This window comes from Cucumis melo, chromosome 11 (genome assembly GCF_025177605.1).
Source record: "Cucumis melo cultivar AY chromosome 11, USDA_Cmelo_AY_1.0, whole genome shotgun sequence".
NCBI lineage: Eukaryota > Viridiplantae > Streptophyta > Magnoliopsida > Cucurbitales > Cucurbitaceae > Cucumis > Cucumis melo.
This window is the reverse complement of record NC_066867.1, coordinates 32,913,754-32,940,860: the sequence shown is the minus strand read 5'-3', so window position 1 is coordinate 32,940,860 and position 27,107 is coordinate 32,913,754. Positions and strand designations below refer to the sequence as shown.

General features: G+C 33.1%; 2 protein-coding genes and 1 long non-coding RNA gene across 8 annotated transcripts; 1 reads left to right on the top strand and 2 right to left on the bottom strand.

Annotated features, from left to right (window-relative positions):
• Positions 1-733: 733 nt before the first annotated feature.
• On the bottom strand, positions 734-17,105 carry LOC103498943 (protein REDUCED CHLOROPLAST COVERAGE 1). Of its 3 annotated transcripts, none has more exons than XR_007824952.1 (25): positions 16,828-17,105; positions 16,613-16,708; positions 16,413-16,474; positions 15,326-15,418; positions 14,025-14,097; positions 13,602-13,922; positions 13,371-13,438; positions 13,117-13,248; positions 12,532-12,573; positions 11,913-12,440; positions 11,593-11,750; positions 10,080-10,599; positions 9,942-10,004; positions 9,743-9,844; positions 8,898-9,212; positions 7,883-7,975; positions 7,681-7,782; positions 7,397-7,501; positions 7,117-7,250; positions 6,560-6,743; positions 6,070-6,201; positions 5,761-5,873; positions 5,010-5,097; positions 2,032-4,313; positions 734-1,070 (listed from the first exon to the last, which is right to left on the bottom strand). XR_007824952.1 is itself a non-coding variant. In XM_051092094.1 (24 exons), exons 2-24 carry the CDS (start codon positions 16,677-16,679, stop codon positions 2,208-2,210), a joined length of 5,601 nt encoding a protein of 1,866 aa, XP_050948051.1. In that variant the 5' UTR covers positions 16,680-16,713; positions 16,851-17,078; the 3' UTR covers positions 1,876-2,207. The 3 variants fall into 3 exon arrangements, 1 of the variants encoding a protein (XP_050948051.1); XR_007824951.1 differs by having other exon boundaries at positions 16,613-16,713; positions 16,851-17,078; XM_051092094.1 differs by lacking the exon at positions 734-1,070 and having other exon boundaries at positions 1,876-4,313; positions 16,613-16,713; positions 16,851-17,078.
• Positions 4,207-4,792, top strand: LOC107991693 (uncharacterized). Its single transcript, XR_001763915.2, has 2 exons — positions 4,207-4,352; positions 4,433-4,792. It is a non-coding gene; the product is annotated as an uncharacterized LOC107991693 (long non-coding RNA).
• Positions 17,106-22,604: 5,499 nt separating the features above from the next.
• On the bottom strand, positions 22,605-26,774 carry LOC103498941 (pentatricopeptide repeat-containing protein At2g36240). Of its 4 annotated transcripts, none has more exons than XM_051092093.1 (2): positions 26,574-26,774; positions 22,605-24,703 (listed from the first exon to the last, which is right to left on the bottom strand). In XM_051092093.1, exon 2 carries the CDS (start codon positions 24,687-24,689, stop codon positions 23,229-23,231), a length of 1,461 nt encoding a protein of 486 aa, XP_050948050.1. In that variant the 5' UTR covers positions 24,690-24,703; positions 26,574-26,774; the 3' UTR covers positions 22,605-23,228. The 4 variants fall into 4 exon arrangements, with proteins under 4 accessions (XP_050948050.1, XP_008459993.1, XP_008459992.1 ...); XM_008461771.3 differs by having other exon boundaries at positions 22,605-24,721; positions 26,578-26,774; XM_008461770.3 differs by having other exon boundaries at positions 26,578-26,774.
• Positions 26,775-27,107: the final 333 nt, after the last annotated feature.

The following is a 27,107-nucleotide window of genomic DNA, read 5'->3' as shown; positions in this document are numbered from 1 at the left end:
TTTGATCTCTAAATTTTAAAGGAAAAAAAAATCATAAACGGAATTCTAGACTTCAACTATCTTATAAGTTCACAAATCAACCAAATTATAGACTTCAACTGTCTTATAATAAGTTCACAAATCAGCTATACACCAAATGAAAGGCTTTTTATTTTTGAAATAAATATATCAAAAACCCATCAGATACAATTGGTAATTGTAAATCCCCTTTGTCACGTATGGTTAAATTGAAAATCATAAAATAATAACTAATGTTCTACTTGACTTGGAACACGAATAATCCATACAACAAATGATATAATATATAATACTAGCTTTCCGTTTCCCATTGAGATGGGAACATGTAACACAAGTTGTCAAATATCGATCGTCCACATTGTCAATTGACATGTGCTGTAACATTCACAACTCCTATTTGAAAAAAGAACTCGGGTATGACTAGTAAGAAAAAAAACAAAATTCATACTACCTTTCATTAAGGTAGAATTTAAAAAGGGTGGAATTCATAAAATAAATGAATAATAATCATTTGACACATCGTCAAATTATTCCCACCTACCTTCTATATAAAATAGTTTAACTAAACATTCTTAATTTGAGGGAAAAGGATCCAACAAAACCAAATGTCACTCAGATTGCTACTCCTATCATATAAAATTTCCAAAATACTAAATTCTGGACCACAAATATCACAACAAATTAAAACATCTCAAAATCAGACATTATTAGAAAGTTGAAGATATTAATGGGAGCAATTCCTTATTCTTTTGGCTCATTGTTATGTCATTAGAACATAAAAAAGGTTCTAATCAACTTGATCATGAAGAAGAAGAAGAAGAAGAAGAAAGGAAAAAAAAAAAAGAAAGAAAGGGAATGAAAAGTTTATGGGTCAAACATAAATGAAATAATCAGTGGTATACACTTTTAAACTAACCCTACCAAAATCACAGCTATCACTATCCCAAAGCCAGAAACCAACTTATCTTTGAATGAAAGTGATCCAATTTCCAACTATATAATGAAGAATCACCTCAAGAGCTGCTTAATTCTTCACCACATGTTTATCATGCCTGCACATAGAGTAAATACCATGTAATTGAATAGTTGCAAATATAGCAATTAGATTCAAAATAATTAAGTATATAACAACATTTTTTAAAAATTGCAAATATAGCAAAATCTGTCAATGAGTCTATCGTTAATAGACCATGTTGCAAATATTAGTGACCGATAAACCATAAAGTCTATTAGTGATAAATGTTTATCTATCACCAATAGACTTTGCTATATTTGCAATTTTTTAAAATGTCGCTATATACTTAGGGTGTGTTTGGGGTGGGGTTTTAGGGGGAAAAGGATCAGGAAATTGGGCCAAACACGGAATATGATAAATGATCCTAATCCCTAAATAACCATATCTTATCTTCTCTTTTACTTTTTACAACCCTACATTACCCTACCCAAATAACCCAATCTAAATTTTATTATTATTTTTTAAATTACTACAATCATAATCCTTCCCCAAACACATGTTATTATAACACTATCTATTAATATATTATTACTAAAATTGCTACCTATTATTATTACTCTTTTACCATAACCCTCTATTTATAGATGATTTAACCCCACCAATCCAGATACCAGCAAACTACTTAAACCCAACTACTAACCAATACAACTAACTAAACTCAAACCTAAGAAATGGTAGCACCAAAACTAAAGCCTATGAACACCACCAACTCTTTAATTTATTCTTTTAGTAGCAAATTAAGGAACCGAAATTTTGACCCCGATGACAATTAGATTTATAACATGAGGGTGACATTTAATTAAGAAACAGAAAATGGCTAACTACTTCAATCAAAGGAGACATGAATCAACCTTGAGATATAGACTTCTTATAAAGGACCTAAATGCTAGTTTGTATACTTAAAAATGTATCGGTGAAATATTTTGTTTATGCTACAAAAAAAGATGTTTGCTTATATAAAGATAATGAAGATAAAAGTCTTGCTTTAGAAAACAAACCTCAATTGTTCTCTGAGTTTGTTTGAATCATGAAAGTGACAAGGCAGGGATGATATGTAGACATGAAGCCAGACGACATCGAGTTCCAGTAACTCCATTTGCTTAGAGGACATAATATCAGCAATATCCTTCTCTATCTTTGAACAATCTGTCTTCAAGTATGACATAACCCACAGCTATGTTGCACTAGCTGTACATTCTTTGTTTGCTGAATAGCTGGTAAATTTAGAAAGATCGCTTCCTCTAACCACTCTGTTATAATTTACTTTGAATGACTGTGAGCCATAAGGTCGACTTAGCAAACTAATCGGCACTCTGAGAGTCTGTTTCCGGTTTCTTCTTCCCCTTATCAAAATGCTGAAGGTTTTCTCCTCCTCTACATTTTCGCTACTGCTTTTCACATTTCCATTTAAAATGGACTTTTGTACGGGTTCAATAGTTGAAGTTTCAACCATGCATGGATTTGAATGACACTTTTCTTCCACATTCTCTAAACCAATCCCAGCACCTCTATTTTCACTAACCATACGCTCAGATGTCAGAGAATTATTCTCCTTTTTAGCTTCTCCTAGGGTGTCAATATCTGCTGGCAGAACTTTCAAAGAATTGTCACCATTGACATTCAAATCTTTCATGAAATCATTAGCAGGATCAACAGGTGATGGGACAGGATGGCTACCAGGCCAAACTGTGCCTGGAACACGTTCCGATGGGTTCCCGTTCACACTGCATTGCCAAGGAAAAGGATTGGGATGGAAAGCACTTGTGGTTACAGGAAATGTACTGGTTGGTACTGGTTGGGAATAACCAGGTACGGATAAAGGCTGAGTGTAAGTTGGTATTGCCTGTGGTTGGGAATAAGGAGGGTATATAAAGGGCATGGATTGCATCATACCAGGAGTTGGTGGAGGGGATGGATATGGTTGGTGAGGAGATGAGCATAATGGATTAATTGTTGGCAATACTGAAGCAGGCCCTGGGTGAATATTCATGTTTACTGGCCACGGTGCAATAGGTGGAATGGCACGAGGACCGGGAATTGTTATATTCATGGCCACGGGTGCAGCACGTATGATAACTGGTGATGGGTTAAATGGAGCTGCAGAAGCAGATAATTTCTTGTTATTGAGTCCTCTAGTCTCGCCAGAACTTAAAACTGATGACTTGTCCTTTGAATCCTCAGCTTGTTCATGGGAGTCAAAATTGTCAGATTCAAAGTCGTTTGATAGATCCTCCACAGCAGGTCTACTTTCAGAAGATCCACCAGGATAGGACGTGCTATCCTCAGGTACATTGTCCTCCACAACTTCATTCACATCAACAACACAGGACTTAAGTCCTTCCACGGGCTCAGACACCATTTGAGAAGGGCTATTTTCCACAGTATGTTCTGGCTGAGTTTCATCATTCTTCTCCTCAACTTGTTTATCCTCTTTCAATAAATCAGAAGATTCCACAATAGAAATGTTAGAGATTTCCTTCATTTCATTTGATTTTTCTTCATGTATCTCAACTCTGAGTTCCTCAGCACCAGTTGTATCACTCTGAGGAGCCTTGACCTGCAACATGGCAATAGTACCTGGTGGGGCTACAGCCACTTCTTTGTATGAAGGTGATTTTCCAAGGCTAACTATTGTATTCTTCAATGAGCTAGCATCAATTGGAGTTGAGGATCTACCAGGTTCTACTACAAAGCTGACCTTGTCAGCAGTTTCAGTGGCAGACACCACTGTTGCAGTTTCTGTAGATGAGGGAATTGACTTAACCCTGTAAGTCAAAGTTTTGACAATTCTCCTCCCAAATTTGGAACCTTGATAGGAATTCATAGAATGATGATCTGTATAACTACCATGGGATATTGTTCTTTTCTTTAACACATATAATCGACTGTTTGGATTATTACTCTTCAGTTTATGAGCTTCACTCTCAACATCTATATTCATCTTCTGGTAACTGAAAACCTTGCCAAAAGTGGCTCGACGTTGCTTCAGCCGCCGCCCATATGACCCAGCTGATCTTGGACGTTGAACTGATTGCCATCCATCTTCTCCTTCAGGGTGGAGTTCAGATATGATATCATCTACAGTTTTTGGCCTTTCCTCAGCAGCTTCCTCAGTAACAGGCTGCGGGGCTTCAACTGGTGTCGTAGTCTCCTCGTCTGTACTTGGACCATCCCCTGGTACAAGTACAAGTGTCTCTTCATCAGAAACCTCTTTTGAGATCTCTTGGGGAGATTCTTCACTGTGTGCCATGCTTGCACTATGGTCAGATCTCCCCTTTAGCTGCAAGGAGAAAAGAACAATGAGATGAACAAAGCAACAGTAAGGTTTTTCAAATGCTGTTTAATCGATGTAACAAATGACCTGTCTTTGTTCGTTAATTAATTTTTTTTTCTAACTAGGGTCAAAGCTTTGTTTTCCTATACCCGAGTACCCATGGCCACCCCAAGGGTTAGACTCAGGAGGCATCAAAGGTATTGAGTATTAAGCTCACTCGAAAGTTTAAACTTGGGACCTCAAAGCCGATATGACCAACAGACCTCAAGCCCTTGCCAACAAGGCCACACCTTGGGGCATCTACTCATTATTAATTATAACTTAAAAAACAGTTATTAGTACTTCAATTTTTGTTCAAAGGAAAAATATGATGTTCAAAATAAAACAAATATATGATTTTTTTTTTTTAAAAAAAAAAGCAAGATTCATCTGAAGTGACATTTTACAATAGATAACCCACTTATCTTTTGGCATTGAGGTAATAAGCATCGTCCATCGTCAAAGACAAGTACATGTTCCAGCCCCAACCTTATCAAAAATTTCCATTTCCAACATAACCAAGGGCAGACATGTTGACTAAAATTATAAGTAATTAAAGTTTTCTACCAGGGATCATCAATTAACCATTTATGAAACTAACGATACATGTAGTGACCTTAGTTGATTCGTTATCTAATCAAACTATGACTAAAATTAAACTACCTTCACTATATAGTTTTTTCTCTTTGCTGCAGCATCCCTTCCTTTGGCATCATGACTGGGATTTATATAGTCGAGCAAATCTGAGACACTGCCAAGTTTGAAAGAAGAAACAATGATTTTTTATGTTCAACAACGTCTTGGGGGTTGGAGGATTCTAACCTCTAGCCCCTAGGATTGAAAGCATCATATGTCTAAATCAAGAAGAAACAATAACAATAAGCTCTAAAATGATATTTCTCAGATTTTTTCAATCTTACAATTTGCAAAACCACTAAAAGCATCATACAGAAGGAACAAGAATAAATTAATTTTCTAATAACCCAAAAAAGGGAGAGCAAACACAATGTGGATATGAAAAGTTCTAATTCTAAACTGATGAGATTATGATGCAAGGAAACGAGGGAAAATGCATACTGGATTTCAAAGCTAAACTTAATCTTTTTCACATCTATTTTGTACGTGTGGTGCAAGTGATTGCCACAAAACAGGCAAAAGATCCTAGGAAAACGACTGTTAAATAAAATACTTCCTATAATAGACAAGGACAAGCACACAAAAATTAACTTGTTCCAAGCTCAGCCAACCAAAAATCATTTGCATGCATCATCCAGTATGCAATTAAAAACAATAGAGAAAAAAGAAACACAATAGTAAACCTGTAAAAGCAACCAATAAAGAGCACGGAGTTGCATTACAGTTTCGCTACTTGTCAAATTGACCTACAAGTCAAAAATCAGAAAATGGCATTTACCTTAAGTGGCCTTTACTAGCTATTGATGCATCAGGCTTCCGAGTACCATTCCTTGCAGCTTCCTGTTGTTCAAAAGCTTTGGATTCAAAGTATTCTAGCCAAGCAGCAGCATCCTGTAAGATTGAATCTAACATGAGAAGGTAGGAAAATTTTTAAGAGTAAATTATTTTAAAAGAGCAGAAAGGAATTATTTGACATAGCCAGCTTCCTTCTTTGATCATGTTACACAATTATGAATATAAACTGTTATCAATAAAAAGAAACGACAATGCTATAGTCCTCTAGATGAGTTCAGATATCTTGAATTACTTGAGTGCGCAGATCGTCTGGGCCCAGCTTTGCTCTCAGAATTTGCAAAGTTGTCTGCTCATGTTGAACACTTAAAGGGTATGCTTCCATTAGCGAGAGTGCGATGGCTATAGCATGGTAGCTTGCTGCTGTCTGAAGAAATAAGAAAAGCTAAATCAGTGCTCGATAAATGAGTGTGACAACTATATATACTCATTTATTGTAAATAAAATGATACAGGTTTGACATTTTAACAAATTTACAAGTATGGGTAAAGGGAAAAAGAATGGGAAATAATGATCAAAGAATAAGAGCTACTGAGCCACAGCATTAGAGCCTACACCATTGTGCCATAAATTTCCCAAGGATTCATGTGAATGAAGTATATCCTTTAGCCACGACCCATTACGTTTAGAGCAGACAATCTACTAATTATTACTCAGATATTAAAGGAATTAATTTCTTTCCATGAAAAGGGGTAAGATTAAAATAAGTATGGTCAAGGCAAAACCTGAATATGATCAGGGCCAAGCAATCGTTGGTTACACTTGAGAGCTTTGTGGAGATATCTGAGGGCAACATGCACATTTCCAAGCCCTTCCTCCATCATAGCCACATTGATGTATGTTGCAGCAGTGTTTGGATGAGAGGGGCCACAAGTGAGGTGTAAAAGATAGAGAGCCCGTTTTACATACCTGAATTTTTTAAACAACAAACCTTTTTTTAGTGATATCTCAAAAACATATTGCAAAACAAATAAAATTCATTGGTGACAATCAAATTAATATATTCAATATTTGGTTGAAAATTTAGCTGGGTACATGATGTAAATCACAAATATGGAAATTCATCAGGAACAGTTATCCAGATTAACTCATTCAGTAATTCTAGCGTGGCTATGAAAGACAAATATTGATTGGAAAGAGAGCTTTAGCATGCAGTTGTAAGAATATATTGGATCACTCAAAAATTAATAAAAAGAAAATCATAAATACATTTTCTATTACCCTAGATCCATTTTATACAATGTAATTAGGGACTCTATAGTAGTGAGGATGGACAACATACTTCAGAGCTAACTCTGTATGCTGAAGTCTGTAATAGAAAACCGCTAAATCCCCATAACTCTTCATTGTATCTGGGTGATCAAGTCCCAATTCTCTCTCATTGATATCCAGGGCTTTTTGCTGGTAAATAGTAGCCTATAATGGAAAACAAAGAATTAACTTTCAACTCGATACCTTCCTTCCCAATATATATTATATTACGGAAATGGATAAATAAGCTAGAACAAAAAGAAGGTGCCGTACATGGTCCAATAAGATACACTTCAAAATGACTTTACTACCTGATTAAAATCACCAGTGTGATATAGAACTACAGCAAGGAGGCTGTAAGCTCCAGCTGTCATGCGATGATAGGGACCACAAACTGCAACGAGCTTTGCAAGAGCCTGAGGTAGGAAAGGAAGAACCAAGCAAGAATTTTAATTAATTCATGCATTTAAACACATTCACAACTCATGAGGTAAAGGCCTCTAGGAGTACTTGATTTTGAGAACTGCACCTGTCATAAACCCTCCTAATCAAAAAACAACAAGGAAAAATAAAACCACAATTGTGAATAGCATACCTTAGTACCGTAGGTTACAGCATCTTCAAGTTTTCCTTTATCTAAAGCTGTTTTCGAAGACTCTAAAAGCTGCCTTCCATCTGCGGATGAACATGCTGCTTGCTGAAAGAAGTTTGCATGGCATTCAAATTCAACTCAATCATTCTTATTTTCATGACCTTATTAAAAGAAATATCCTACAGTTAGGTATCCATTCAATCACCTTATGCACTGGGACCAGGCTTACGACATCTGATTTTTGAAACGGAAATGGAGAGTCCATATCAAAATCTCGTGGAACCAGTTCAATACCGACCTAAAATATAAACAGTAAAGGAACATAAGAAACAGGCGTCAATTATCATTTATAACCTGTGCATGCTTTTCTGAAGCTCATGGCCCTTCAAGAAGGCAAGACACTCAAAAGTCAAGGTCTTCGCCTCCCATAAGAAGGTGAGGCCACCTTATCCTACAGAGTTCCTAAAAGTCGGCACATATCTGTTCTCAAATAAGAAGCGAAACTAAAGACATGCCCCTCCCACCTGAGACTATTAGACTCGAGGAGACATTTTACAAAAAATAACCTTTGGCCACTTGACTTTGTTCAGGGTTTCAAAACTACAATTATAACCATGTTTCCATCCCTAACTTCAAATAATCATGAATCTTGCATTGGCAAAATTGTCTCCCTTTCCAAAAGAAAAGACAAATTACTGTAATTGTTCCCATGATATGTTGTTCTTTCTTCCTATTTTGGATCGTAATGATGTTGATTTGGCAATATTGAAGGAGATCTTCTGTCCTCTATTTAGGGACAAAGGAAGACCCTCGCAGATCGCTAATTTTGTGCAGCCCTTGGTTAGAAAGAGAAGTAAAATATTAGAGAAATGGAGAGAGTTCTAGGAGAGGTGTTGTGAACAAAGAGTTCTATAACTATGCATGAGCTCATATCCTGAAAAGTTGGAACACTTTCTTGTAAACTTATCTTTGGTCTTTCTCGACTTTCTTTCTCTTCTTCTTTTTTTTCTTTTTGTTTGGGGGGGGGGGGGGGGGGGGGGGGGTGTTCCCTTAGAGGCAAGTTGATTTTTCTGGACTGCCTATGTTCTTTGATCTTTCATTAGCAAAAATACATGAAAGAGCTAATAAGAATAAAGTCACATAAAATGTAGGAAGTGAATTTATATATAGCACTGCAGAATGGATCCCCATCCTGAAATGAAGTTCTTAATAGTTATTACCTTGTGACACATGCCACGCAAAATTGCAAATTTTCTTAATTCTCTGTAGTTGAAGCTGCTTATGTCCCATTCATATCGCTTCATTAAGAATAGCTCCAGCCATCTCCAGACAAGGGAATGGACATTGCAAGGTTTTTGTGGATCTACATTTTCAGGAACCCCAAGGAGCAGATTTAATGTAGCAGCGACAGAAACAGCCATTTTATCAATGTCAACAGCAGCTATGACAGCCCGAAGAATATGCTTAAAAGCCCGTACTATCATCTCATGTATGCAAAGTGATTGCACATGCGAGAGCTTTTCTGAAAGCTTGACCTAATAAGGTAACAGAACTCAAATATAATATCAACTAATAAAGGAAATTTCAAATGAAAAAGAAGTATTATCTTTAATATTTTAAAGAAAAAACATTAAGGTATATATATACACATACATACATAAATACATATAAGCCATATTCCATAGTCCAACATATAAAGTCGAGCTGTTTTAGCCTGATATATGTGATTTATAAATTATAGTCAGGTCAAATCAGAAAACAAAGAGCAGCACTAGTTGAAAGAATGAGATAAGCATCGAAAGAGATGTTGCAGCTAAAAAGGTTGTTTCTAAAACCTCGTTCATTCATACCCGGCTCAACAGGAGGGACCATAATAAATTGATCTAAATCATGGAAGAGAGAATCTGAACGGAGGAGCTTCTTTGAAGATTGGCAAGATGTAAGAGCAAAAGTAAAACAACCCACAACATGTTCATTTTGTACCTTTCAGCTCGTTGATATAAATACAACAAAACAAGCAACAAGAAATTGTGGAAGTATGGCACGGATACATCATGGAACTTACAATATGACCAAGTGAACGCATCTGAAGACCTCTTGTGTGCATGAAATCTGTTAGAGTACGGCCATCAACTGGTGAAAGCTCCAAAGAACCAAAATCTGATACCTGTAAAGCATGATAAATGCTAGAAAAGGGAATCACCATGACAATATTAACATGCAAGAAAAATAAACAAGTATCTGACTATTAAATGTAAATTTACCAGTTTTGGAAGAGCAACTTCCACGTAATAGTTCTGTGACAAGTCAACTAATTCTTGCATCGACTGAAATAAAAAATATTAAGTGAGTTGAGGTATGGTTGATGGTAGAAGATGCAACAGCGTTCAAAGAAGTATTACCTTGCAATGCAAACCAGTGTCCAGATTTTTCAGCCGATCAAAGGCCTCTTCAGACAACTTCCTCCTTAATGCTATTTCATTTTCTTTTGCATTCTTTTCATTTTCAGCTTCACATGAGGAAGCACCGTTGACTTCACCAGTCATGCCATCTGAACTGGTATCATTTTTAGCTTGCATCTTTAATGTTTTCATATCTTGCTTTTTCTTATTCTTAAGAGATTTGAGAGGTGTCCCTAGTCCCTCCACCTTCATTTCATTCTTGGCCTTTTCACTGGATGGTTTCTTATCTTTTTCTGTGTTCTTTTGATCTTGCAAATGTTGAATCCAGCAGGCTCCAAGTTCCCATCTAACAAAATGATTAGGTTGTGTCTCCTCCTTTTCAAGCTCGACAAGACTTTCTTTTAACAGTTTCTCTATGAGAGCTTGGGCAGCACCAAGCTCTTCTTGGTCCATACTTTGCAAATGTGTGAGAGATCTGTTGTGCTCCGAAGGTGTAGTTTGGTGAAGCAATAATCTCAAGCTGTAAGAAAAATACCAAAATCAGATTCATCAGACACTCAGTGAGAATAAAAAACTGGCCTGACTAGGAACAAGCAAAGCTCTGGCATCAAACCAAAGCTTTGACATCTTCCTTGTTGATAGTTAACGCCGATCACTTAACAACATGAAGTAACATCATGTCCTTAAAAACTAGATCCGTACTTTTCGATTGTGTGTGAATAAAATTAAAATGTTGGTAAGTGTCAACAGAAGGAATAGGAAGTTTAAGGTGAACTCTTGATACTGCTCAAACTTGATTTAAATGAAAGATTTTATCCACCAAGAATTTTAAGAGCTAGCAACAACTTTCACGGAAGCAATAGGAGTTCCAACATAATTTTTAAGGTTTCACAAATACTTTAACATGGCCAAATACTCCCAAAAGATAGAAGTGTTTTCAGACAATTAAAAATATTTTTAGAAATTTCAACGGTTCAGTCAAACATTTAGTGGTATATTTGTTAACAAAAGGCAATGAGCAGAATTGACATACAAATCAGGTTAAATTCCAAAGTATAGTCCCCAAATTTTCAAATTTGTGTCTAGTTAGTCCTACTTTAAAAAGTATAATAAATCTTTGAACTTCTAGTTTTATGTCTAATAGGTACCTCAACTTTTAATTTTGTATCTAATATGTCACTCAAATTATCAAAATGCTTGGAAATTAACAAGTCTCAAGGATCTCCTAGGTATAAATTTAAAATTTTAATTGACCAACTGGACGTAAAAATTGAAAGTTTGACCTATAATGTACTTCAATTTTAAAGACGACTAGACACAAAGCTTAAAGTTCAGGAGCTAAACTTGTAATTTGGCCTAAATAAGATACTTGACCTATATTTATGAGCGTCATAGCAAAAACCAAAGGTAGAGATTATGTTCAAGTGCTGCAACAAGTGACAGTACGTATACATAATCTGCATGTAGAGAGTTGGGAGGAAATTGCAATACCATTTAATATGATTGTTTATACCTGTTAATGTTAAGGGCATTGGCACCACCTTCAGGCTGGTCAAGAAGTTCAATGATTTGATATTGAGAACTAACTTTCTCGTTCTCTTTCTGCTCGACTTTCACTGTAGAGATATAACCACAATATCTCACATTTATGACACCTAGGGCTGCAGTATCCTATACCCAATACAAAACTTAATGAGTGATGACGAGAATCGAAGCCATAAAAATTAACTGCTAAAGTAGAAACAGAAACAATTAGAAAGTTGAAGTAACAATAAAAACACCAATCCAACCACAGACATTGTTGAATGAAACTTTAAATGGAAAACATCTTACATGGGCAGCAGTATTTTCATCAGCAGTGATTCCCTTCAATAAATTCTTTTCCACCAGGTTCTTTTGGTCCATTCCAATGGCCTGTTTTCCATCGATTTTGGTATCTACCTTGCAACTTGCATCAGGAACATCCTTTGCTGCAACCGTAACTTTTAAATCCCCTACCCTCTCGGTAAAGAGAACTTCACCCTCTGAAACTAAATGGTCCACTTTTGACACTGCTATAACATGTTTAATTGCTTTAATGGCTCTGAAAATGGCAACATCAACAAAAAGGCTGTGCAGAAGGAAAGCCCTTCTGTCTCGAATCTGTCTCTCTTCTGCCGTCTTGCAAGGCATAGATGCTAGAAATAGAAACTCACTGGCCCATGGTATCAAGTCACTTTTACCATCCCTTCCTAGACCACCACCATTTCCTCCCCAACTTTCATCTTCCACAGGAAGAGGAGGGAAAACTGAGAGCGATTGTGCTGACACAGGAGGAACAAGCCATGTATTGGCTCTAAACCCGTAAGGAAGATTTCCAAACTGCAAGGAAATTCAAGAATAGCTATAAGAGAGAAATTAAAATTTTGAAGCAGTATATATTACCAACCAAAAAAAAAAAATCACCGCCAACCTTGTTGCGTTCTGAGAATGCTTTGATGAGATCTCTATATGCCTGAAACATCAGAAATTTTTCGACCAATATTTCAGAATCTTAAATAAAAAGAAATACTAAAATTCGTGATAATAAAAATTCTTCGGCAAAATAAAAGCTTGCCGTTCGCTTTGGCAAATCTTGCACTATTCGAGGTACTCGTAGAAGAGAGAAACTACAAAAGTACCATTAATTTGTATATAGTACTAGTGGATATTAGAAGCATGAATATTTCTAATTTGACATCCAATAGTTACTAAGAAGCATTCACAATGTGAAGATCTCATTGAATAATTTTTTCCACTCGCCTAATTCTAGATTAAGAACATTATATAAAAGCATCAAAAGACTTTCACATTTTCTCACTAATTTGCTACCCGAGTTTTTGAAATTATATCCAAGAAGACTACAACCCGAAATACAGATTCTTCAAGGAAACAAAATATTAAAATAACAGCTACGTAAAAATATAAATGTATATAAGTTTTAAGCAAAAATATAAACGTATATAAATTTTATTAAAAAAATGAGATTAACCGATAAGAGAGAATGAAAGAAGCTGACGTTATCGAAGGCTCTACTCAGCTGGCGTAATAAATCAACCAGGTTGTGACTCAAAATCCGGTGTTTTCCAACACAAAAGAATCCCTTCCTGCAAGATTCCACGCGCACAACCTTCCCGTTGCAAAGCTTTGCCTTAAATTCAAGAAAGAAAGAACGGCCAAATTCATCAATACAGTATAAATCTAAAAAAGTATAGCCATAGTCATGTACAGAGTGACGTTATTCTTGACTACTAGAAGAACATAGCAACTTACTTCAAGCGAGAAGAGATGGTCGTCTGGCAAAATTCCATCCACTGCCTGCTTAGTCACTCTCCGTATAACTACAGCACCATCAGCTTATACAACATTACGAAATGCTAAAAACAACTAACACTACCGGAAAGAAAAAGAGAATATACAAGAATTCTCTCAGAACAAAACTGATTTGTCTTTCGTATAAAACCGAACAAGCATGCAAACAGAGACCACAGAGAAGAAAGTTACATTGAAGAGGAGGCGTGAGGTGGGAGAGAGAGAAAAAATCGTAGAACGTTCCAAGTTTAGGGCACGAATGACTGATCTCCGCCTCCGAATCATCTTGCTTAGCTGCAGACCCGTCGAACTTACCGGAGACGGTCGAAGCAGCGGAGTTCGGGGACTTTTTCGCTTTCTTATCCAGAGCACCGGACAAGTTCCTGCCATTACTGTCAAGCTTACCGCCATTCTGATCCTTCCCCGAAGGTAACGTTCCAAAACACGTGGTGCAAGCGACGACGTCAAGGAGTCGCCGAACGTGCGCCGCCGCAAGCTCCTCGTCGTAGTCCTCTGTCCGGCAACGAGAGGAATATGATCAAATAAATTAAAAGATAAGACAGTGAGAAGTAGAGAAAGAGCGGGAAATGTTCCCTAAACGGCAGCGTTTCATACCTTCCACTAACGTTAGGGTGCACGGTTTCAGTGCGGACACGTCCACCGAATCCTTTAACCGAGGCCCTCTTACCTTTTAAAATAGAAAAAGACAAACTATGAAATTACAAAATGACCGAAATACCGATGATTGTATTTTGTTAAAATCATTAGGTGAATTAGAGAAAATTAACTGTGGATAGAAAAGGTAGTAATTACATAAGTTTAGAGTACAATTTAATTAGATGAAAAATTTACGTTGAAATTAATTCATCGGACAAACACACGGGTAAAATTCAATATCTTATATTGTTTTTTCTCGACGATAGTAAATGACAAAACATAAAGACCTACTATATAAAAAAATGTTTATAGTGTAGATTTAAAAAAGTCATAGATGTTTTGATCCAAGTTAGAGCATAGTCTATCAAATATTAGTAAAAATAAATAAAAAAACCTGTGAATAAACATTTCACAATTTAAAAAAGAAATCAACATTTATATTATTTATATTTGTACTCATATTTGTCACAGTTCATTGCTTATTTTTACATTTTGAGAATTTTTTATGAGACGGCGAAAATTTATATATTTTCACCACTCGTGTCTGTATTAATCATTTATTAATGATCAATCTTGCCAAACAATTAAAGAAGTTAATATTTGTACATACTCACTTTTACCATTCTAAACAACAATCATAATCAAAATAAATAAACTCGAAACTTAATTTCAAAGCCAATAATTGATATTGTTACAATAAACATACACAAGATGAATTTTCGTATTTGTTTAATATGACATTATAGCTTATGAGTGTTTGGTTAGCAAAAATTAGTAAACTCCAACATTGCAAACACGAAGAGAACTCTCGAATCTTATAATTAGTTATTAGGATCTACGCTAGAAAAAACAAGAGAGATAGTAACAATATTTACAAGAAACACAACTTTTTTTGTCATTCATAACAACTTTTTCAGATGCAACTTTATATCTACTCGATAAACTAATGAACCATTCTCATCTTAAAAATTCAAAATTATTTTTAAAAATAAATAAAAACAATTTATCTCAAGGTAAATTATGTCAAACAATTGACTGAACTATTATTATTTTAAAACAACACTATTGTTCATAGATATTTCAAATATATTTTTTATTTATGGTAAACAACAATAGATATCTATCTATTATAGCGCGTAGTCTATCACATATATAAAGTAAAATTCCATTATATTTATAAATATTTCAATAGTTTTCTATTTAAAATTTTAAAACACTTTTTCTTACTAAGAAAAAGAAAAATAAATAAAGAAATTTACCTCATGAGCAAGGGAGAAATTGGTAATATTGCATGTCTCGGTCTTGACAGAAAGTAGCCGACGAACGTCTATTATTTTGTCCGTTGATATTCCCTGCTTTATGAAACACTTCCTACGGTCACTCTATTTTTCACATTTATTTCTTTGAGTTTATTAGCAATTTTAATCCAAAATAAAATCATTTTAAAATTAAATTTTCATTACCAAAGAAGAAAATAAAATAAGAAAATAGAATTCTATCGTTATACTTTGATAAAACATCTGCATGGTTTGATAAATATAAAGATTTTGTTAAACTTGTAAGGAATAATTATACAACTTTTTGATATTTTATTGTCCTTATAAATGAGCATATGCTCGCTTTTTGAATATCTTGTACCCCACTTTGATTGTACTATAAAGATTGAAACAACAGGAGAAATGTTTCTCAAAATATTAATACAGTCATTTGAAACTAACCAATATCGTTATGTTCTGTAGAGAATCATTCCTTTCAAGTTTAACAAAATCTCGAAGATTCACTATCGTGTTATTTTTTAAAAAATATATTTAAAAAATAAATGCCATAAATTTATTAAACCTTTTGGTCTTCTTCTTTTTTTTTTTTTAATATGTCACATAAGAGTAACAAAAAAATTGAATATAATACATGGAAAAAGAAGAATCTGAACACAGATATTTTGTTTCAAAAATTATTATATGCTTTAATTTTTTTTAAAAAATACATGTCCTTGTTTACCAAATATAACCAAATTTTAACCAAAGTCTGCTGAATTCCTTCTGCTTTATTTAAGGTTTCTTTAGTTATATTTTGCAAAGAATTTCAACTTTTTGATGTATGTGAATATATTTCAATAAGAATATCTACAAGTGATAATTAAAAATTGAAAATTCTTTAAAAAAATATTTAAAAAGGAAGAAGAATAAAATCAAATGAATAGAGATAGTTCCATTAATACATAAAAGTTTGTATTATTAATTTCGAGTTCAAAGTTTGGATTCTTGACCAAGTTACACGTGACATCAAAATTTCACACAAATAATGAAAGAAAAAAAGAAAGGAATGAAATTGAAAAGGGATTGAGACCTTTAAGACAACATGGGTGTCATCAGGAAGAAGAACAGAGATGTCCATAACAGCTGGAAGAACTGCAAACCAAAACCCAAAATAAATAACATAATAATAATATATCAAAAGTTGATTTTTAAATCAAAAGAAGAAAAAAGAAAACCCAATAGTAATTTGTGTAAAGAGATGGTGTTATAGAATTGAAAATACAAAAGTACCCTTCTCTTCCTTCTTCTTCTTCTTATCATGAGCTTTAGGCTTGCCATGGCTGTTCCTTGGTGCCATTGTTTTTTTTGGTGTGAAGAAGAAATTAACTGAAAAAAATGAAACCCATTAAAGATTACATATATATTATGTATTGAATGAATGAATGAAGAAGGAAAATGGATATATAGAATAAAAATGAAGGCATTAATGGAGAAACAATAATGACCTGAAGAAGAAGAAGAAGAAGAAGAAGAAGAAGAAGAAGAAGAAGAGAGTTAAAAGGAAGAGGGGAAATTGGGGAGAAGATAAATGGATAATGGAGAGAGAGAGTAGAAGGAGAGGGAATTGAAATGAAGGAGTAATCCAAATACAAATAAGAAAGAAATGAAGAAGAAGAAGAAGAAGAAGAAGAAGAAGAAGAAGCAGAAGAAGAAGAAAGGGGAAAGGGGTGTGTGTGATAAGGAAGGAAGGGTTGAGATTAAAGAGTCAGAATGAGAATTTTGGCATTTTTTGGCTACCTTCTCTTTTCTTGGGTTCATATATTGATGTATTAATCCCTATTTTATCTCTCTCTTTTTTTTCAAAAAAATATAAGAAAAAATATTGTAAATAATAAGAAAGTTAATTTTAAAATGTTTTTTTTTTTAAATATTAGGGTAAATTTATTGGAAAAGAAATAAAAGAGTATATTTAATTGATGTTAATGTTATTATTTGGGTGGAAAAGAGAGGCATGGATGCAGCCATTTGAAAGGCAGAGATTAAGATATGGGATTGGGAGTGGGGGCCACCTACAATGAGGATGTTTTGGTGGGAGCTAGAAGGTAGTATGTCTCTATTTTCTCAAAAAAAAAAAAAAAAAAAAAAAAAAAATTCTAATCGCATTTTTAATTTTCTTCGTCCATTTTGTAAATGATATTATGTCAATTACGATTGAATTAAATTTATTTTGTCATAATTCAACGATATGGAGAGAAAGTCGAATCCATGTACAGTAGGGGCTGGTTTAATTTGTGTTTAGAACTTTTATATTTTTGTCCAGTTAGGTTGAGTCTCGAGTTTCAATAATATTTTTGATATTATTTTTTATTGAATGCTATGGTGTTTGTTTTTGTTTGAAGCTTGTAACATAGATTGCGGATATTTGGTGTTTGATATTTGAACTTTATTAAATTTTAATTATTAGATATGTTTTGTAAATAGATTTAAGTATTTTAAATTAATAAGAATACTAAGATAAAATCAACCTGAGTGTAGGTTGATGACACAGTGATTATTAATGAGAACGTAGTCCAATTGATATATAGATGTACTGAATAACAATAGGTCAAAATGTACTAAAAAAATGATATCTAAACATCGTAAAGTTGAGGTTAAGAAGTATAAATTATATTAGGATATTTTTTTTCATGAATTAATGTCATGAAACTATCCAACCAAAAAAGTTTTAAATAGAAGAAGTATGTTATTATTGTTATTATTATTTAAAATAAAGGGATGGTTTGACTAATAAAATTGTAGTTTATGGATATTTTTCATATGAACTTTTAATTTTCTTTTACTTTAAAATTCATTGAAATAAAATTTTGAATGCATCTTAATTGACTCTTTGTCTTACAAATAAACAAACAAAAGAGTCGTTGATATCCCTAACTACTATTGACATTAAGTTTTCCCTCTCCTTCAAAACTAATTTGAGAGAGAGAGAAAAAATTACATTGAATAATTATTTTAAATTTCGTCCTAATTTCTAAACTTAGATTTATATGCTAACAATATTATTACATATGAAACAAAATAATAATAATATAACAATGTATACGATCTAAAATTTAACCAGTACACTTAAAATGGAATAGAATCTAAACCAACGACGTGTCGTTTCAAATCACGAAACTTTACATATATTTTGAAAATTAACTATTTTTATATATAAAAGATTAGCAAAAGAGTATTTCGTTGAGTTAGAAATAATTGAAGACTTAAATTCAAGGAAATTGGTTTTTTAAACTAAAATAAAAAATATATTAATTTAGTTAGAAGACAAGTAATTGATTTGGAATTGGAAGTTCGAAGTTTTACCATATGTAAGAAATATAAAGTAGGTAGGTAGGGACGTAGAGACTTTAGAGAGGGATAGAGGCTTTCACAAAGTCTCATGATTTGGAACGACACATCGTATGTTTGGATCCTATTCCATTTGTATAGCATTGGTTAAACCACGACAATAAAAAAAAAAAAGTGATTATTTGATATATTACTGAATGGTTTATTAATTGATAAAGTATTTATTGTATGAACTTTACATCGTTTTTAAATACAACTCATTCGATCGGGTATACTTTTTAAGATTATTTTAACACCTTGCTAATTTCCACATGTCAAATCATTTATCATTGTTTTAGTTTGTTCAAAATACTACGTGGAGTGAGGTAATCGATGGATCTCAAATATTTGTAGTCATTGTTTTAATTTTTCAATCAATATTTAATTTAGTCGTTCAAAATTAATGTTGTATAAACATCTGTTAAACAATAGCAATAACTTTTATAGATGAAAGAGATGGTATGTGAATATTAAAAAAAAATGCTAAATGCATACACCAACCGTTTATTAAGATGCACCGGAAATTTTAATTTGTTTGAATAAATATGTTTATTTATTTATTTTTATAAAGACCGGTTTAAAATAATATTCAAAAGACACTTTATTTTTTAAGAAAATAATTTTCACGTATCTACGAAGGTCGGTAGAATGAGCTTAGGTCCAATACAGACTGCACCTAAATATTGCTAACTTAAGGATGTTTCAAAAGCTATTTTTCGTCACCGTCGAATATTTCAAATATTTTTTACTAACTTATCTTCAAAACTAAATATTTGAAAAGTTAAATTAAACAGACATTCCCAACACAAAAGTTAAAGACTCGACATTTAAAAATAAATGAATTAAAGTAAAATGTTTTTTTAAAATGAAAATGACGGAAAATTGTAGAAGTAAAGAAAAATACAAAGGGGAGATTGGTACATGTTTGGCATTGAATGTTTGAATTCCTTGACCAGGAATATGGATATCTCTGTTTCCTAACACGGCACTCACTATTTTTCATTTTCATTTTTTCCCCTTTCTTTCTTTCAACTATTTTCTTCGTTATGAAATTTATTTTATTTTATTTTATGTGGTTCATAATTTTCTAATTATAATTTTCCAATGCCATTATAAAATAAATTTCAGACATCTAATTTTAATTTGCTTCACTTTGTCGTCCCACTATTTTGTATTTATCCACCAAAAAAAAAAAAAAAAAAGATAATCAATATCCAATGCCATACATTATATATATACATATTTATTTATTTATTTATTAATTTCACACTTGTAATATTTTAGTATTTTTTTTATTAAATAATTATGTCATACCTTTCCAATCTTTACTCAATTTTTTATTTTATCTTTCGTGCAAGTTTGATAAATTGAGTAATGTTTTTAATTTAAAATTTTGGTTTAGGTTAAATTGTAGAAAGTAGTTTTTGAATTCCTCTGTTTCCCTATTTCTTTTTCTTTTGTTTTGGAGGAATTCTTTTACGGTTTTAAAATGCATATCTAGAGTGATTTTTTAGAATATTAAAATTATTTTTTGGTTGGAAATTGTTTTTAAATATATATATTTAATCACTTAAAATCAGTTAATATTTTTTAGGGACATTTTTAAATATAGAAAGATGAACTAAAATATAACCTATTTTCAAAATATTATTATTGATAATTTGTTTTACCAATTATGGCAATTTTCTTACTTATTTTAATACAATTTTCATGAAGAAAATTATTGTAAATAATAAAACTGTCGAATTTTTTTTTATATAAATATAACAAAAAATTTCAGATTTTATTGATAAAATACTGTATTATATAAATATTTTGATTTATTTTGAAAGGGATTGTTTTTCATATATTAAATATTGTTTTGAATAATTGAATAATATTTTTCTAAAATGCCAAAAGTGATTTTAACTCTCTCGGAATCTCTTCCAAACAAGTTCAATGGAGAGAATTGTTTTCAAATATAACAAAATGAATATAATTATTTACAAATCTGTAAATATTACAAACTATTAATGATAGATACTATATGACTAACAAATAGTGATCTATATGGTAAATATTATTAACAGTTACATCATTTAAAACAAATATTTTTCTATCATTCAATGGAAAATAAAGGACAGAATAATGAATTAATAACAATCACAACCTGTTAACTATGTAGTCCCTCAACTTAAAATTGTAGTGCTATATATCTACTTGATTAATTATCATAAGAAGAAAAGGTACAAGTAGATTAGTTGACTAAGCATTGCCATTTAGCATTAATAAATATGTTTTATTTGATTAACATGAAAACACTTTTGTAAGATGAAGTGCTTCTTTATCAAAATTATTTTTTGAAATGCACTCAACTTTGTTTCCTTATTTTGTATATATCACATGTATTTTAGGAAATGCATTAACTACTTTTGTCAATTGGTTTCCCTTAATGGTTTGTGACAACAATTTGAATGGCACCCTTTTTTACCCCAAAGTTTTTAATGCTTAGAATTCTTATAATTTTATTCGATAGACAATCTTATTGCACGAACAAAGTTGCCTCAATTAAACGCAAAAATGAGCATTACTCATTTAATATAAAATTTGTACTATATCGATTTGTATAATATTTGAGTACGATAAACTTATTTATCCAAATTTAGGAGAAAAATAAAGTATTTTCTCTTTTGAAAAATGAATAGAAATGATTGTACGAACAAATAAATTAACAAACTGAATGGGGCGGCCATTGATTCTAATTGTTTTCTTATTTACCAAATAATTTGAATACTTTTATTTAATTAAGTTTTTCATTTTGTTTGTTTGAACATTATGAGAAATTTTCATTGTTCATATGATTGCCGACCAATTCTTTTAAATCCAAAGTGCTTAAATGAGTGTCGGAAAGCGTAAAATATTTTAAGTTACAAAAATAGAAAGTGTATGATACTTTATCAAATGCAAATCCAGATTTCTAATTGGTCATCACCCCATTACACTCCTAATTTAGTATATGAAAATGAGAGATTAATGTTTAAGTATAATTTCACATTAAAGTTTAGAGAGATATTTTATACTAATGTCAATACCTACGCTTCTTTTCACAATGATATAATATTTTTCACTTTGAATGTAAACTAATTTGAGATTAGCACAATTACATATCGTTTTGAATTACATATCGTCTTGAAGATAAAGATATACTTCCATCAATACTCCGATTCCAATTGATAAAGATAATGAACGACATTTATTCGTCACTTTGAACATAAAACACTAATAACTTTGCTTTCAAAACCACTCAGAAGATCTTGCACCGATAGAGAACAATTGTTCTCATCTATATGTTATAGATTTCTCACTTTCCAAATTAATACGAGACTTCCATTGGACTTTGTTCATGCACTTTTGCACCTAACAAGGGGCTCATTTCTCTTTTTAAATCCAAACATAAAATAAAGCTTAAGTTGATAGTCAATTTTAATACTAAAAAGGAAAGAGAATATTGACTTTTCCTCTATAGTCCATGGATAAAAAAAAAGGACGAAACATCCTCCCAGAATAAATATAATGAACTTTGAGTTATTGGTTTTGGGGAAAAACAGACCTCACATGTTTTTATATGGCACCAAATTGTGTTTTTTGGCTTGAATTTCCCACTAACATTAATGGAAAAAGAGTTCCATCCAACCCAACACTTCAGAGACACATCCATTTGTTCTGGGAGTGCTGGCTGAGTTGGTTCAAATCTAATAAACTTTTCTTTCCTTTTGACATTTATATCAGAAGTCAAACCTCACCTATGTATTCAACTTGATGAAGTATTCAACGAAATTTAATCGATGATATAAACTTTTTTCGAATGTTTTCTCTATCTCATATCTAAACTTTCATTCAAGAGCTACCGAGCTTGTTCTTGGATCAAGAAAGAATATTGAATCTTCTCTGAATATAAAATGAAGAGTAGTCTTCTCTTCAATAATGTTCTCATAAGCCTTATGTACGAATTATACAATTATTGATTTGATTCTTAAATGAGATAAATAAAGTACAATTATAACATAATACAAATAAATCGCTTCAACTGATATATTCACTCCGCCCAAACAGTGTCGATGATCAGTGTGAGAATATCCATACACGAAAATCAGAACTCTGCTTTCTTGAATCATCAGGTAGTTATGCAATGCTCGTGTTTTTAATTTCTGCCCTAAACCATCCACTGGAACATTCTATCCAAGTTTTGCAGATGTCAAGCTAGAGTCGAGCAGATATCCATATAAATTGTATAAACTTGGATGCTTCGATATTACCGCCACCTACTTCCGAGGCCAGAAGGTAATCAAGATTTCTAGAAACTTGAGAAATTTTGGAATTATAAACCGAGCCCAAACCATTCATCCATGGGATTTAGATTACATTTCATTATGCTGCCAAAAAGCCCCTTAAGATGATCCATGCTAGACAAATGACTCATGGAATCTGCAATCATATATAGCACAAGAGAAGCAATCGTCTCAACTTCACGCTTGTTTCACCATTACGTTACCAACTTTGATTTTTTCTTATACGTATTCAACAACCGATCCATTAATCTATTGTATGTTGCAATATCGGGTATAAACTCCTTATCCAACATCTCCTCCACAAGCCTTTGCCCTTCCACCTTGTTGCCTTCCATTGTGTAACCAGAAACTAAAGTATAGTATGTTTTGTTGTCTGGTTCGAACCCCTTGCTTGAAGCCAACAATCTCAACTTATTAGCTTCCACAGTTTTTCCCACATTGCATAGATCTTGGAGAAGGGAGTTAAAAGTCACGCTGTCGGGAACCATACCTACTTTAAGCATTCTCTCTGTTATATTCATTGCATCATGCACTCTCCCCTCTTTCCTCAGTCCATCTATCAAAGTGGTGGAAGTAATGAAGCTGGGAACATTTCCTTCCATCCACAGCTCGTTAACAACTTCTACGGCTTTGCCTGTATTCCCTTTCCCACAAAGCATTTCAACAACGCCATAGTAATCATAATCCTTGGGCAATACTTGCTTCCTCGAAAAATCAATCAAAATTTCACATGCCTCAAAAATCTTGCCTTCCCTACAGAGCCCATCCATTAAAATTTCACAGGTGACACTAGAGAATTTGCATCCCAGTTCAATCATCTCGTAAGCCAGGGCAATCCCGTCCTCAAACTTCCTCTCCCTGAAGAACCCTTTAATTAGTGTATTGAAACTTATTACATTTGGGCTACAACCCTTTTCCCTCATCTCCTTAAACAACTCTAAAGCCTGTACAAACTGTGAATTACGACAATACCCGCTAATCAAAATGTTAAAAGTGTACACATCAGGCTTAACCCGGTCACTAATCATCCTACCGTAAAACCCCAAGGCCTTGTCAAATCTACCAGACTTCACAAACCCATTAATCAAAATATTATAGACCACGACACTAGGCCTCCCATCAATCAATTTTCTCATTGAGTCGAAAGCAAAAACAGCCTCATCAAATTTCCTAGCTCTACAATAGGCACTAATGGAAAGTTGAAAAACGGATTCTGTTTGAGGGCAAGAGAAAATACCATCAGAGCAAGGGCAAGGAGAGGAGGCCAAGAACCTAAGAAGGGACGTGAGCTCAGTGAAACGATCTGTGGTCGCAAGGGTCCTGGCCATCCACGCAAAGGTAGAGTGATCATGGCGGAAGGAATCGATAGTGGAAGCCCAATTGAAGACATGGAAATCGTAGTGGGTGAATTTGGGGTGAAAATGAAGCTTGGATTTGAGAAAATGCAGGAGACTATTAGGTGTGAAGGGAAATGTGAGGTGGGATTTGAGGAAATGGAGGAGTTGATTGTAATGGTGCGGAGAAGAGAGGGATAAATTGAGAAGAGGGGCCGGAGGGGTTTGAGGAGAAAGGGGCAAAATTGCATTGGGCAATGGAGAAGGGGATGTTGGTTGAGGGGTTTGAAGCTTTCTCAGGATAGGTGGGAGCTTCTTCATTACAAATCAGAGCTCTGCAGAAACGGGGGAGACTGAGATCAATTAGCTCATATTGTTTTTAACAAAAAGTTCTAAATATGAACTTTACAAAATTTATAAGAAGCAAGCAGTTCCTACACCAAGGTTTAAAATTCATTTTCCTTCAAAAATTACAACTTTATCAAAATACCTTGATTGAAAACCTACAGTTCTCAGTCCAAAGTCCAATCCTCAAATAAATGTCAAAATCCTAGAAGCTTACACAATAAAAACAATGTTTATATGTCAAGACTACTGAGAGACTGCTCGTAAGGGATATTCTTAACCAAAATCAACCATAGACTTCAATCGAATACTACGAAACCAACCCATACATAACAATAAATGAGCTTCAATGGTATGAATCTAATTCGAACACTTCACTCCAATGGAAAAAAAAAAACTAGAGCAGTAATACTCACTGCATTTTACCAAAAAGGGATCTGCACCTTGCTGGTTAGTGTTCAAAACTCAAAAGAGTCCAAACTTGCAATATCTGAATCTTATGGGTTGTAGCCAATAAACCAATTCAGTTCAATGGCAGGACACTAAATCACCATCATTGATCGAACAAACCTATTTCCTCTAAGTCCATTATGAAACCCATGACCTTTTTTGACCATTAGGCCGACCCAGGTTAAAGTAAACTCTTTACATGTAGAAACAAATATTAATGCAAATGTGAAATGTCAACACATAAAAGAGCATAGGTTGTCTTATTCCTGAAAATAGTAATTAGATGACTTGTAAAAGTCATTAATGTTCTTGTTGACACTCAAATTATCCAACCATTCCTTTCATTCCAAAGAAAAGATCACTCTTTTACAACAATTTCCAAAAAACCCGTCAACTTAGGGTGTGTTCAGATTACCTTTAATTTGAAAAACAATAATTTTCGAAAAGTTTGAGGTGTTAAAAATGTACTTTTCATAAATCAGATTGAAAAATAATCCATTTAAAGAAAACACTCAAAACCAAAATTTGAGAAATTAGGTTTTTAAACAAATTATGATATAAACACTTAGAAAAATATCTAACCAAACATGTAACTGTTTAAATTTCAAACTCATTTTAAAGAAAGTGTTTAAAAGAAAATGTATTATTGAAAACATTTTTTTACATGGATAATCCAAGCATAATCCAAACGCACTCTTAAGCTCAAGATCTATTATGTTTTTACCACACCTATCTTCTTATTTGGATTGTTATATTAACACAACATCTAAAAACCTAAAAAAGAAGTAATTCTTTTTTAATCCCTTCTCAACAAAATTCAACAGCTACTCAACAACAACATTCAAAGCTCGCTGTAGATCTAAAGCACAGAAAAAATGCAAAAGAAATGAAGAAGGATCAGTGTGAAGGTTATGATCAACGAAGAAAGAGTGGAAGTAGAAAGCAAATGTTTGAGGCAGAGGGAAATCCAAATGTCGGGCGAAGTCTAGGTAAGCATCCAATGTTAGAATGCAACCCACGCCTTTTATTCAAACCCGTTATTGTTACCAAAAAATTTCTTTAGAAGAGGTTGCGAAAGTCACAATGTGATGACTCTCACAAGGACAGGGGCCCTCTTCCATTATTCCCTTTGTTCCCTCAAACCTCAAACATCGTCTCTACCAACATAATCTTCCTTCTCAGACCTTTTACTAATTCAACATCATATCCTTGATGAGTTTAGAACGAACAAAACTTGTACACAGAAATCAAATCACGGCACAGTGAATAAAATCATACATTGTAATGGAAATTATTAGCTAAAATGAAGGGTAATTGCAAAATGTTGGAAGGAATGGAGATTTTGTTCAACAATACAAAAAAAAAAAAAAAAAAAGGAGAGAAACTGTTGTGTTTTAATGGGTTTGAGACCTACAGTAACGTAGAAATGAAAAACCCACAAAAGCTTGAGACCTCGTCCTCCTTTTCTTCTTTCTTCTTATGCCTCTTCTTGATCTTCTTCTATCAAGATGGAGACTTGGAGATACTGAGAGGTGGGCGGCGGCGGAGGAAAGAAAATTAACCCTAAAGGCATAAACTTGGCGGCAACTTAATACCAATAGTAAGAGAGTATTCTAATTTTTTTTCTTTGAAGTTTTATGATATAATAATTAATGAAACTTATGATTATTTAAAAAATAAACCAACAATTTTTACGCAAAGCACAAAATAAAAACAAGATCCTGAGCAAATTCTTTTTTAAAATAACATGAGAATATAAATAAATGAAAAAATCTCAAATCTCATAGCATACAATTTAAGATATACAAATTTTAGTTTAAATATATTTTAAAGAAATTATTGGCTCAATGATTTTTTTGAGGTGATCATCGATTAGTCGGAGTCGATTTTTTGACAAAATCAACCTCGGATTGCCCATAGTCGACTTAGTAAAATGTTAAATCG